This window comes from Lineus longissimus, chromosome 4 (assembly GCF_910592395.1).
Source record: "Lineus longissimus chromosome 4, tnLinLong1.2, whole genome shotgun sequence".
Classification (NCBI taxonomy): Eukaryota; Metazoa; Nemertea; class Pilidiophora; order Heteronemertea; family Lineidae; genus Lineus; species Lineus longissimus.
In genome coordinates this window covers 21,012,069-21,025,027 of record NC_088311.1, presented here as the reverse complement: position 1 = coordinate 21,025,027, position 12,959 = coordinate 21,012,069, and the positions used below count along the sequence as shown (strand labels likewise).

Sequence of the window (12,959 nt, the reverse complement as noted above, 5' to 3'; positions counted from 1 at the left end):
CATATTTCTCTGTCTTGTTTTTTGGAAAATTTCAATTTCATCCAAATTCTTAAGAACAGGATCACAAATAGAGAATCAATCAAAATGTTCGAAAAACAAAATGCTGTACCCCTTCAATTTTCACATCTCCTGTCTTCTCCGTGTGCTGCCCAGGAATGTTGCCCAGTAAGGTCCTCCCCAAAACAAAATATTCGACGAAGGTGCATTTTTGTTGGCTCTGAAAATATACTTAGACTACATCCAGTTCAGCAATAGAAGTAGCAGAGCACAAGGAACATTACTGGAAAGACCTACTGATCGCCCTTCTTTGGTGTATCGCATGAAAGTGATCCTGTCATGTTTATAATTTGTGACCCGCTCTACCAAAACTAGGCGCTTGTCGCGTCTGAACTTGACAGGTTGATACGGACTCGTTGTTCATTTCCCTATTGTGGACCTTTTGTGAAATGTGACCTTTTGTGAAATGTGACCAAATCAGTTTATAATAGATTTGACAAAAGGTCTACAATAGGGAAATGAACAACAAGTCCGTATCAACCTGTCAAGTTCAGATGCGACAAGCGCCTAGTTTTGGTAGAGCGAGTCACATTTGTATTTCCATTCATCCCTGATTGTTCTCATGGGGACACATGTAACAAACAGACTGAAGTGATAGGTTTGCATAACCCATGACCATTTGCACTTCAGATCTGGGCAGCCTGTCCATCTCCGGTGCACAGCCAACATTCTTAACCAGTCCTTGAGTTCATACATGTACATGTGGCAGTTTCTTTTAAAGGCATATCTCGAGTAAACTACTACACCATGTTTTTCACCCTAAAGCTGCTTAATTTTAAGTTGTTGGCGAGTGGTTAGGCTGGTCACTCAGTTGGCAGGCTCAACTGGTGGGAATTAAAGCCAGCCAGCTGAAGCTGTAAGTCGGAAGCAGATTGCCGCCCCAGTGGAGCCGTCATTTTGCCCAAAACTGACACGGGACAAGGTCAACCCTGCCCCAAAAATGACATTTGATTGAGATGTTTGAGAATAAAAATTGATACGTCACTGTTGATATTGGTTGTCTCACAAAGACACTGCTTTGGTGGAGCTTTCACCCAAAACCTCAGCTACCAGCTTGGTTCTGGCTAGCTCTACTCTCAAGGGGTGTCTGGTGAGGCAACCAATACCTCCAGTTAGGTGTACGTTCCTTAGTTCACAACTGTTTTTGAATAGAGACCAATTCAGAACTGCCTGTATCATTTACAGTTATGAGTTGCATTTCTCAAAGGTGAAGCATTCTCTGGTTGAGACTTTGTCCTCAAAAGGCAGTTGTGACTGTGACCGCAGTACTGTTCTGTCCCATGTCCCTCCCCTACCTAGCGAACAAGTGGACTGGTCCAAGGCCTATTTGAGTGTGACATAAGGGCCAATAAGGGTCTATATAGTTAATCAAAAGTCATCCTAGATACCACACCCATGGACATTACTGGTCACATCTTTCTGAAATGACCACACCAACACAGATTGGATCAAAGGTAGGAGAGCGGCCCGTGAAACCAGTGGTTCAAACCCATGAAGAACCGAATAAGGAATTCGTGGAAGGACATTAACAAAAGCAGGTAAGACAACTTCCTATCTTCATATAAGAAATACGAATTTGATCAATTGCTGCTTTATGTCGGGCAGTCAATGACCACCAAGCTGAGGTCTTTGTAAAGAGAGAATCTGCCTCCAATAAATTTGTATGACTTCTGACAAGCTGGTACTGGTTCCTGGAGGTAGAACAAGGCAGGAAGATGCATAAAGACCTTTATCACACAGTCAGTTGGCCGCGCCCCCGTTCGCAGCGCCAAAAGAGCGTTTCTCTCTGCGTTGCGCTGCTACTGTCACCTATCGGTAAAAATTTGATACTAATTCGCGCCATATTTGTGGCAGAGACTAAAACCTCTGTAGCATGCACCACTGTTCGGGGAGAGCGATTGATCGGTTTACTGTCGTTTCGCTACATTGCCAGTTCGCTACCAGTCGTTTCGCTACATGTGGCGGTCGTTTCGTTACATGGTAGGTCGTTTCGCTACATGGGTGGAGTCGTTTCGCTACATGATGGGTACGGTCGTTTCGTTACATGGAGGGCGTTTCGCTACATGGGTGGAGTCGTTTCGCGACATGGATGTAGGTCATTTCGCGACATGGATGTAGGTCGTTTCGCTACATTATTCCCCTATTACTCCCTAAGTTTGTGCTAAACTCCGGGCTAAATATCTGTTGTGAATTTAGGGAAAAAATGCTCGAGTATAGTACAATTACAGATTCGTCTTCGGGTAATCATCATTATCATCATCATCATCATCATCATCATCATTATCATCATCATTATTCACGGCGTAGTAACCAAATTTGATTTTTGCCGTTTGAAGCTGTTTGAAGGGCGACCGGCAAAGTTTAAACGTGGCATCAGCGTACCAGGTCTTTGCTTTACTCAGGAGGTGGATTTGTTCATCTGTTGCGAAGATGAAATGCCGGCGATCTCGGACATTGATGTCAGCTTTAAAAAAATTTTCAGCGACGCGGTCCTCTTGGAGCTCAAATTCCAAGTCTGTGGGATCTTGCGGGCGATTCTTCTGGCGAAAGCGATTAGTTGCTCTGGTTAAGCAGCTCATTTTCGGTAGCGAAGGACATGGGCCTGAGTTCACGTGCTCAAGAAGGACTTCAGTCACAATAGCGGATGCTGACTTGTACACGTTTTCGGCGGCTTTTTCTTTCATGGACGCGGTTATCTTGGAGACGACTGCTGCACCTGGTTGTGCTTGATGGTTATGCGCATTTCTCCCGACAATAAATTGGTCCCCCTTCTGTGTCACCATAGCGCGACACGGATTATGCTTCGGCCGGATCGTGCATTGCCAATCAGTTGTAATATTGTTATTACGACGGCGCATAACGTTGTACGTGTAACCGTGGCTGTCAATCAATTTGTTTCTTGACCGTTTAGTCCCGACGTCAACGATTTGAAACGTCAATTCGAAGTCTTCCGCGGCCGGCGAAATTGAACTAGGTTCCTCAATGGATGATTCATTTATCTCCGGAATTCGTACGTCAGGTCGAAAATTGTATGTCTGATCCCCGCGTGGTAAAGTCTCGTCTTCGAGCAGTGTGGAGGCATGCGTAGGCGATGGTGGAGTTATGTCCCGGAATAGGTACATACTGACGTTGGCGGTGGGGTCAGGTGAGGCGGCGGCGGAAATCTCCCGCATAGGTGGCGATGGACTTTCGCATAGTGTAGTAGAGACGTCCATGTCCATCATTGGTGGTGGATTTTCGCGTGGCGTAGTGACGTCCGCGGTGCCAGTGGAGTCAGGTGAGTCGTCTATCATGGGTGGTGGACTTTGGCGAAGAGGATTAGTGACGACGTCGGCGGTGGGGTCAGAGACGGCGGAGATGTCAATCGTTGGCGGTGCCGGTGGGTCAGCAGTAGTCGGACTTGATGTCATCACTTTGCGCTTGCGCTTGTTGGGCTGTTCGTCGTGGACCAAGGTTCCTTTTCGCTTGTTGTCAACTTTTAGGAGAGGCACAAAATGGCTGGGAGTCCATGTTCCGCGATTAAACGCAGCACTTCCAGAGGACCAGAGGATGTGAATGGCAGCATTCGTTCCCCTGTTCTTTGAAGTTCGCGGAACAAACGTCGTGCTGAGGCGGCGTACAGCAGGGTCCATATGACCATTCATTGGCGGAAACATGGATACAATCGAGCGGCCGACCACTGAGGCGAGAGCGTGAAAACACCACGCGGAAGATTCGTTGCGTCGGAGGCAGTCAGAACAGGCGTCATCAAAACTTTGGGTGAGCGCGTCCCATACCGGATCAAAATTCTGTTTGATGTAGAAATCGCGGTGAAGAATTAACTCAATGGCCGTTCTTACGCGCAGCTCGGGGGTTTTAGAGAGACTCGTATCTCCGCAGAGCGCTACTGATACCGCGTGATAGAGACAATCCCCATCACCAGGAATGCTGACAGGTAGCCTGTTTCGCACTCCCCCACTCTTCTCCAAGATACGCTGTGCGTTTGTGTCGATAGCGTGTACGTTTTCTTGGTACATAGGAGTAAAGCCTTGGGGCGGTACGGCAATCGGGCCGACATTTCGGCGCAGGAGAATTTGCTCACGTCTTGCTGCTGCCCTCAGGAGGTCAGAGGTGATGCTAAATTGGTGATAATAAATTTGTAGTCACCACCGGGAATTATAGTAGGGTAAAATAGAGTAAAAATAATGACTCCACCCATATAGCGAAACGACCTACGATGTAGCGATATGACCTACATCCATGTCGCGAAACGACTCCACCCATGTAGCGAAACGCCCTCCATGTAACGAAACGACCGTACCCATCATGTAGCGAAACGACTCCACCCATGTAGCGAAACGACCTACCATGTAACGAAACGACCGCCACATGTAGCGAAACGACTGGTAGCGAACTGGCAATGCAGCGAAACAGCCTGATACCGATTGATCAAAGATGGCGAAATTGTTCGTTATTGAAAGAAAAAATTGGTGTTTATTTCATCAAATTCCAAGCAAAATCAACCGAGTTTGATCAATTTTTCGAAATATGATATTTTCGCAATCTTCGCTGAACATACCTCACTCAAAGATATTTTCCAGCTTTGCGGCGATATTTGGTAAATTGATTTTTTGCGAAGTGGTTGACCAATCCTAAATGAATTCATATCTTTTAAAACATTTGAGCACCCGGTTTCCCAAATATTTCTTTTTTGGCACTTAATTTGGTGATTTTTCGAAGAAATCTCATTAATATTTATGACGTTTTGGATCACGTGATGTTAATCAAGCCGTTTTTCGCGGCAATTGCGTGCACGACGCGATATTGTAAAAATATTTTAATGCACAGCGTGTCTCAAAAAAATTGTGGTTAAAAGTGAGAATGGCATGATGGTAGCCTGTTTGAGTTCTGTTGATGAATATGCTTAGTCTGACTATAATTTCTACAACTTGTGGCCAAATGACCAGATGATTTTGAGCCTTTTGATAAAGCTACTGGTAGAATAGTCGTCAGAAATGTCAGAGCGACAGTGACTGAGTGAGTGTTATGTTATTGTTATGTTATGAGACTGGAGGTATGTCATGTGTTCCACCATATCGTCATTGATATTGACCAGGAATACTATCGATTTGTGTGGATGTGCTCAAACAGTAAAGCATGAGCCATGATGCTTCACTTCCGAAAAGATCCAGGTGACTGAGATGTCTACTACTACTGTTGGGCAATCCGGCTGATTCTTCAGAAATTTCTCTGTATATCCTCTGTGAAAATAAACTTTCTCATAATGATATATCTTTTGTTTGTTTGGTAATTTTAGTTGCCTATGTTTAGGCACTTTTTTGCCAGATTTGCCTGTAAAAGGCTGCCATAGTTCAGGAAAAGAAATCATATACACATTACAATGTGGATCTTCACGGTCCAAAACACCAGGGCCTACTAGGTGACATGGCTCAATAATAGGCATTGTCTGGTAATTTTGGACGACCTTTGGATGGATAGTTTATTTTCCCTGACCCTGGCCTGGGTCTGAACGGGCTTCCAAGCCATCAATGATGCTTATAAAGCCGGGAATAGCCTCATCAGTACCCCCACAAGAGTTATTTTGTGCCAGACATCGCGCACAGAACTTGCCATCATCTCATTTTTAGAGTTGCTGTATCAGTAAAAGATAATACCAAAAAGCTGATAAAGTATGTAATTGGAGCAGCATGACCAATGCCAGTGTTAAAGGTGTAAACTTAACCTAGTACAGGACATCTTCCTGCAAGATTGTGATTGGTTTAACTTGAAGTTTGTCATCAATTTGACTGTTGTAATTGTACATCCAGGCTGTTGTCATTCAGGAAAAATCTGCTTTATCTTTCAGCTAATACTTTCGCTTCTCCAGTCAATCGGGTTTGATGAACATGTCAAGCTGTTGAATGGTGTAAACAATCATTAGCAAATAACGTCACGAATGAAAATAAGTTTGATTCCTTCCACTTGAAAAGTTCAACAGCACCACTTGCAAGAATTTGAATTTGGCATTGTGTTTTACACCCTTCAACAATTGACTGTCTGTTTGTTATTGGTGTTCTTGTTTCAATGTTAGCGTTTCACTGTTAAAGAGTTTCAGGATGCAGAAGAGAGGATTAGTTATCTTTAATGTTAAGTTTCTTCTTTGCATCATTTTGTCATTAAATTTGGGCAATGGTGGTCTCGTGAAAGGAGGGATGGGACGGCAGGATGGGCTATTGGACAAGTTTTCATAATCAGTATTCTAGAACACGTTTTGTAGCGATGGTGGCGATCCTAGTGTTCGGGCCTCTTCGGCTCAACTTCGGGTGTGGTCGGAACCTAAATCCGGCTGCAACATTTTCTGACAAAAATCCGAGGCAACTTAAACGTATTTTCTAGCCGTGCGGCAGAAATAATCATTTTTACTATCGTGTTATTCAGTCAAAGATACATATAACAATAAATATCAGTCATTACTTCTGAGCACGCACGATGTTTTTGATGAGTTAGGTGCATTTATTCAACAAAATTACGTGAAAAAATTGCAAATTTTCGGGCGACGACCACTGTTCAAAGTCACGTAAACAGCAAACCTCAGGACTTTTTACACTTTTTTCTTAATGAAACTACTAATTAATGTTTCATCTAGAATAATATGTTCCGTTTACATGTCATTCAGAAAGATTTTGGCAAGTTTAGGATCGATTTCCGACTTCATATTTTTCACGCCTAAATGTACGCGATAATGAGCTCGTAATGATATGCAGTGACGTCATAGCGCAGAGAGAATTACGCGGAAATGGGGCCGCGGCCAACTGACTGCACACCTCCCTGGTGAAACAGAATTATGTTAAAAATCGGATGCAATGTGACTAAATATTAACCAGCTGGAAGAGTTAAATTTGAAAAAAGTTAAAATCTGATGCAGTGTGACCAAATATCCACCAGCTGGAAGAGTCAAATTGAAAAAGTAAAAAAATCTGATGCACTGTGACCAAATATCCACCAGCTGGAAGAGTCAAGTTTAAAAGTTCAGCATTGATATCCAGCTGGAAGAGGAATAACCTGGAATTCGATCAAGGACACTGAAAATCGTGGTGTTATCAGCATTTGGAAGGTGAATTCCAACTTCATAATAGTATAATTGTGGGTCGCCTATCCTCTGACACGTTACAGAGGCTGGACCAAATTCAGTGGTGTCGAAGAGCAAACTGCTGAGGTTTTCTTGAGCTATTGGTTAAGCTTCATCACACCCTTGCACGAGGCTCCTTTTTTCCTAGTATTACGGACCAATGTTATTCTTGTACTTAAGTTTGAAATGTGAGCTTCCCTTCTCCTCTGTGCTGCTTTTCCACAGATGATTAAGGGTTGACCATAGGTACCGCCATTTTGGCTAGACCTCCAAATCCTAAAGCATTTAGAACTCTTTCCAAATGAATTGAATGCTCATTTTAAACCCTGGAGGCTGTTCTCTGGTAAATAAAGAACAGACTCCCACCTTTGAAATTAGCATTCACTACGTTTTGAAGTTCTAATTGCTTTAGGATTTCAAGTTCTAGCCAAAATGGCAGTACCTAAGGTCAACCCCTTAAAGATCTAGCCTAGTTAGAAATCAGAGTTACTCAACCTATGAATTACCTTACCCAGCAGATGAGCATGATCCACCAATCTGCTGGAAAGGTTTGGCAAGATTTCAGTGTCCTTTATGGTACTCCAGGTATTTCCTTTCCAGCTGGATATCAATGCTTAACGTTTCAATTTGACTCTTCCAGCTGGTGGATATTTGGTCACAGCGCATCAGATTTTTTTACTTTTCAATTCGACTCTTCCAGCTGGTTGATATTTGGTCACAGTGCATCAGATTTTTAACACATTTCTGTTTCACCAGGGAGGTGTGATAAAGGTCTTTTATACATCTTCTTGCCTTAATTTACCTCCAAGAACCAGTACCAGCCAAAAGCATTAGGATCAGCAAAGATCTTTGAAGAGGCTTTGGAACAGCCGATCAAGTATACAGTGGTGAAGCCAGAAATTTGGAAAAGCTCCCAACCATAGAGGGGGGGGGGGGGGGGGGCAGGGTTTTTTCCAGGCACCCGAGGGCTCCAATAAGTAATACTTGGCTTCTTTGGGAGATGCACCTGGAATATCGTTGCCCTCTGCTGAAAACTGAGGGTGTGTGCCTCAGCCCAAATCCCTCACTGGTATATAAAAGCTTGTTGGGCAACTTCTGTGGATCTCCGATCCAACTCACAACCAGGCAAGTTGAAATGAAAGTAGTGTAAACGAAAACAAGTTGATATATGGTGTTGAACTGTTTATTCAACAAATACCCATACACATCGTGAGTAAAAAACGGACATAAATATCTCCCATTGTATTCATCCCCTGAAGAGACCGAGGGCAAGTACCGTTCCCAAAATCACCGATATCCAAAATAAGAGGACTTGTTGAAATTAAATAGCACATTTTAAACTTATCTGACAGGTCTGAAAATGTTCATGTTCAATACCACAGCAGTTTATGGTACAAGTATCAATGATCAGGCAAGTCCTCAAAAACAGAATTTTTTTCTAACCATTCAAATTTGTGACTCTTGAAGAAGAACACAAGCATAGGATATACAACATAGCATCTATTTCGCCCAAACAGACTACGCATGCTGCTCAAATTTAACACATGGACACCCCCAGCCTCACTACAAGAAAAGAGACAAAGCAATGTCAGTCCATACAAAAGTTGAAAAACATGATAATAAAATCATCATGTGTAGTCTGTTTGGGCCGAATACATTCCTCTTAACACAATATTTCATTAGATATAAATCTAAAGCCAAACCCATGATGATTATTTCAATGTTTTCTTTATTACTCTTATATGTAATGTCTTTCTTGCGACCTCGCTAGGTGCTGCTTTAGCGACCTTGAACGGCGCTTTTAATGACAGTTGTCGCCCACCTACTTTTCCTCCTCCCCCTCTTCCTCCTCGTCGCCCTTCTTTTCCCCATCCTCATCCTCGTCATCATTGACTGCCGCACCCATGCCCTCATCCTCACCCTCCTCCGAATCCTCGTCCCCAGAGATTTCCCGATTCGCTTCCTCCAATTGGTCCATTTGTTTCTGTAGTTCTGCTTCCTCAGTGTCAGTAACAGCTTTAGGCTGAAAGTGGAACAGAGTATGACAACAACTGCTCGCCAACCTATCATTTATAATGATACAAACAATAACTTGAAATGAATTGCCCATTATCAACTGGGATCTGGTTGAAAAGTGAAGACCACTTTCTCCAGGAAGCCTCCTGTCAACCCACAATGTGATTGGACAGAGACTCTTTAGGTTCATCTAGTCCGTCTGCTTCTACTCTAGGCAGAAATGTGAAGATCTGCTGTTTCCAGCTCAGCACCATATTAGAGTGACTACGTATAACTTTAGATGATTCACTAGCCATCGTAACCACATAACTTTGTATACTCACAGACATTTTGACATTGAACACTCCTGTGCTCTCCTCGATACTCTCCTTTATGAGAGCGAGAGCATTAGTCAACTTCTCGATACCTTCCTCTCGTTCTATCGTTTGTGTTGTCACAACGTACAAAGGTGGCGCTATGAGACAAATCTGGAAGAAAAATATAACTACTGTCAAAGTCAAGTCTGACTGGCCCTTTCATTTGGGTAACACTATAATCAACAAACTTTAAACACTACAGGACGGCTATTGAATTGTCTTCAACACCAACCAAAATATGTTCTCACAGTAATACTTCGATGAGGCTCCACAAAATGTTCTTTCAATGTATCCTCAATCTTGAGACCATATTCAAGAACTTTCGTAGCTCATTTCTGCAATGATCCTTCCTAACCCAGTAAGATAAAATTACCTTAATAGGCATTTCCTCACTAGTTAATGTGAGGCCTTTCCAGAGGGCAGCCTTCACTGCATCTATACCTTCATACCCGTAACACGCTACCTCGATATCTAAAAGGAAAAGGATGCAAGTTATCAGTAATTATTCAATCATTCAGAGACTGAAAATAATGTATGTTTTAGAATAATACAACCGAGGTCAAATAGCTTATTACTATAACTACAAAGTCACTTCATAAACTATCAAAGTTCAATCATACAAGAGGACAGGACTTAAATAGGCAGGTTTGTGAAAGATGACCCAGAGCCCAAATAAAACAATTGTGCACACACAGAAAATGTCAGAAGGCCTATCCCAAGATAATGATTGTTTACTTTGGACATTACCATAACTATGGTGACCCTTTGCTCAAGGTGAAACCATGCGGGGTCAGAGCCCAAACAAACTATGACAAACGTGTCCATGACTGCTCACCTGCTCTCACTTTTACTGATTGCGGTGTCAGCCTCCTTTTGATGTTGTCAAGAAGAACACTCTTCGTTTCTTCATCAATATCACATTCATCGAGAAGCTCAGGATTGCTAAAAAGTAAGAAATACATCAATTTAAACAAGACAAACAAAATATCGGTATGTTTACGAGTAAGAAAGATTAGTAGATTCTCATTGGACATATTTTTTCAAGCTAGCCTTAAAATAGGTGTCTCCAGATGTCTTTATTTCTAGCTCTGCTGATCTGATTCCAAAAGATCTGACGGCTCAGCAAAATAACGAGAAGCAATCCAAACACCAGGCTTACCCAACAGCGTGTTTGAATATATCGTGACATGCCCCAGGTTTGTTGAGTTTTTTATCGAAATGCCACGCAGTCTTCTTGTAAAGGCTTTCTAATTGTTCATTAGAAGTGTAATTTAGGAGCTCTGCGACATGTCGAAGGATGCTGTTCACCTGAAATAACACAAAGATGGGATAAGCGTATCAATTGAGTAACGGCATAGAGAGAAAATTACACCACAGGTGAATGAAATTACCGTAGGGCACAAAGGGAAGAAAAGTAGAAATCCATAAGACAAGTAGGCCTATAACTTTTTAACACATATAAATTAGTGATTAATTAAATTAGTTGTGAACTGGCATCGGATATCAGACTCTCAGTCTAATCCCTTAAAGGGAACTGGAACCGCCGAGCGATTTATTCAACTTTTCGACTTTCACCGCCCGAGAAAGTCAAACTTCCAACTTCCTATTCGAGTTCAGATTTGTAGCTCCGCCCCCCAGTGCCCGAGCATGCGCAGTTCAATTTGTTATTATTGAGAATCATGTGAGTCATGCGATCTTTCATTCACGAGTTTTCGTAGTAAATTCCATAGTAGTGACGTCACTCAATGATTGACAGCTAGCCGCCATGTTTCATTCATGCCTCGTTCTGATCACCCGATACGCGGGAAATGAAAACGAGGTCATACGGACTGGCTTGGCGGTTTCAGTTCCCTTTAACATGTGTCCATAAAGATCACAAGTTCATCATCAAACTTTTTAATACTGGGGTACTTAGATTAGAATAACATTTATAAAGAGATCACACGTACTGCCTTTGCTTTTGCGTACTTGTCTCCACATTTGTTTACTTCTTCAGCCGAGACACGCCGCTTGGACAAATCAATATAACCTGCAGAGGAAAAAGGAAAATGATAATAAGGACAAGACTTTTATTGCACTTTTAAAATCCAATGTGGTTACATAGCTTTTTTAGAGCTGATATCAGATTTTTGGGGTGCGTAAGAAAGCAGGAACAGACCGAAACGGAGTTAAAATTTGCCGAAACGGAGCTTCTAGTGGTTTTAAATGGCATCTATAGGCAAGATAGGGCCCCTGAATTATAAATTATGTTCATATAATGAAGATTAGACTTCTTTTCCATGATAGCCCCTAAATATTTAATGAGGACTAAATATACTTTCACACAGAGCTGAAGTGACGTCATCAGTTCGTAGCATCAGTTCTTGTGCAGTATAAGCGCTGTCTGCTACTGGAATCGGCCTCGACCAAATCAGGCAATATCATCAATATCACGATGGAAAAGAAGTCTGATCTTCATTATATGAACATAATTTATAATTCAGGGGCCCTATCTTGCCTATAGATGCCATTTAAAACCACTAGAAGCTCCGTTTCAGCAAATTTTAACTCCGTTCCGGCCCGTTTTGGTTCGTTTCGGTCCGTTCCTGCTTTCTTATGAACCGGATTTTTGCATTCTACCATCAATCCATTGAACAATGGCACTTATCATCCGTCAATTGATGACCTTTTTTTGGGCCATCATCGGGAATTGTAAACTCGTTTCCCAATTACCTTTATCTTTGTCGACTCGGATGACAACTACACATTCATTTCGTCCAACTCGGATCAACTTATTGATGGACCGGATACGTCGGCGAGACAGTTCACTGAGCAATATCATTCCTTCTATATTGTTGTACTCAAGCAAGTGAACATAAGCACCCATCTCAGCGATGGATCGTACATTGACCATGACCACATCATCAGCCTCCGGGTACCTATGCTCGTAATATCGACACGACAATGGCATCTTGGGAAACCTACAAAGTACAAGTAGAAGTAGAGAATTTTTTAAATTCTATCACTCATATCGTGCAGCAGGTTATAAAAAAGTGCAATCGGCAATATATGTCCAGTCTGCATGTGAAGTTCGAGCTCTGCATGTAATTACAGCACAGGAGTTGACAGCTATACAATGTGAATGTATGGAATCTCGTGTACACGTTGTACATGTGAACTGCATAGCAAACCAATGCATGCAAAAAGCCCACAAGCAAGCACAGCCGGCAAAATTGCCCGGCATATGTACAGAATTATTCAGGAATTACGGACAATTTACTCACCTTTACCAAGTAATCTACACAAGCTTTACTAAAATATGCTATCTGCGTTATATCTACGCAATAATATTCAGAAATAGATGACGAAATCAGAGACTTTTCGGCACAATATCGCACCCTACACGCACATGCACATCGACTGGCAAATTGGTCTATGTTCCC

The 12,959-nt window shown here is 42.4% G+C and overlaps 1 protein-coding gene across 2 annotated transcripts; it reads right to left on the bottom strand.

Annotated features, from left to right (window-relative positions):
* Positions 1-8,332: 8,332 nt before the first annotated feature.
* LOC135486155 (eukaryotic translation initiation factor 2 subunit 1-like) lies at positions 8,333-12,958 on the bottom strand. 2 transcript variants are annotated; one of them, XM_064768720.1, is made up of 8 exons: positions 12,801-12,958; positions 12,250-12,497; positions 11,487-11,566; positions 10,697-10,845; positions 10,373-10,479; positions 9,911-10,008; positions 9,505-9,648; positions 8,333-9,188 (listed from the first exon to the last, which is right to left on the bottom strand). In XM_064768720.1, exons 2-8 carry the CDS (start codon positions 12,485-12,487, stop codon positions 8,988-8,990), a joined length of 1,017 nt encoding a protein of 338 aa, XP_064624790.1. In that variant the 5' UTR covers positions 12,488-12,497; positions 12,801-12,958; the 3' UTR covers positions 8,333-8,987. The 2 variants fall into 2 exon arrangements, with proteins under 2 accessions (XP_064624790.1, XP_064624791.1); XM_064768721.1 differs by having other exon boundaries at positions 12,895-12,935.
* Position 12,959: the final 1 nt, after the last annotated feature.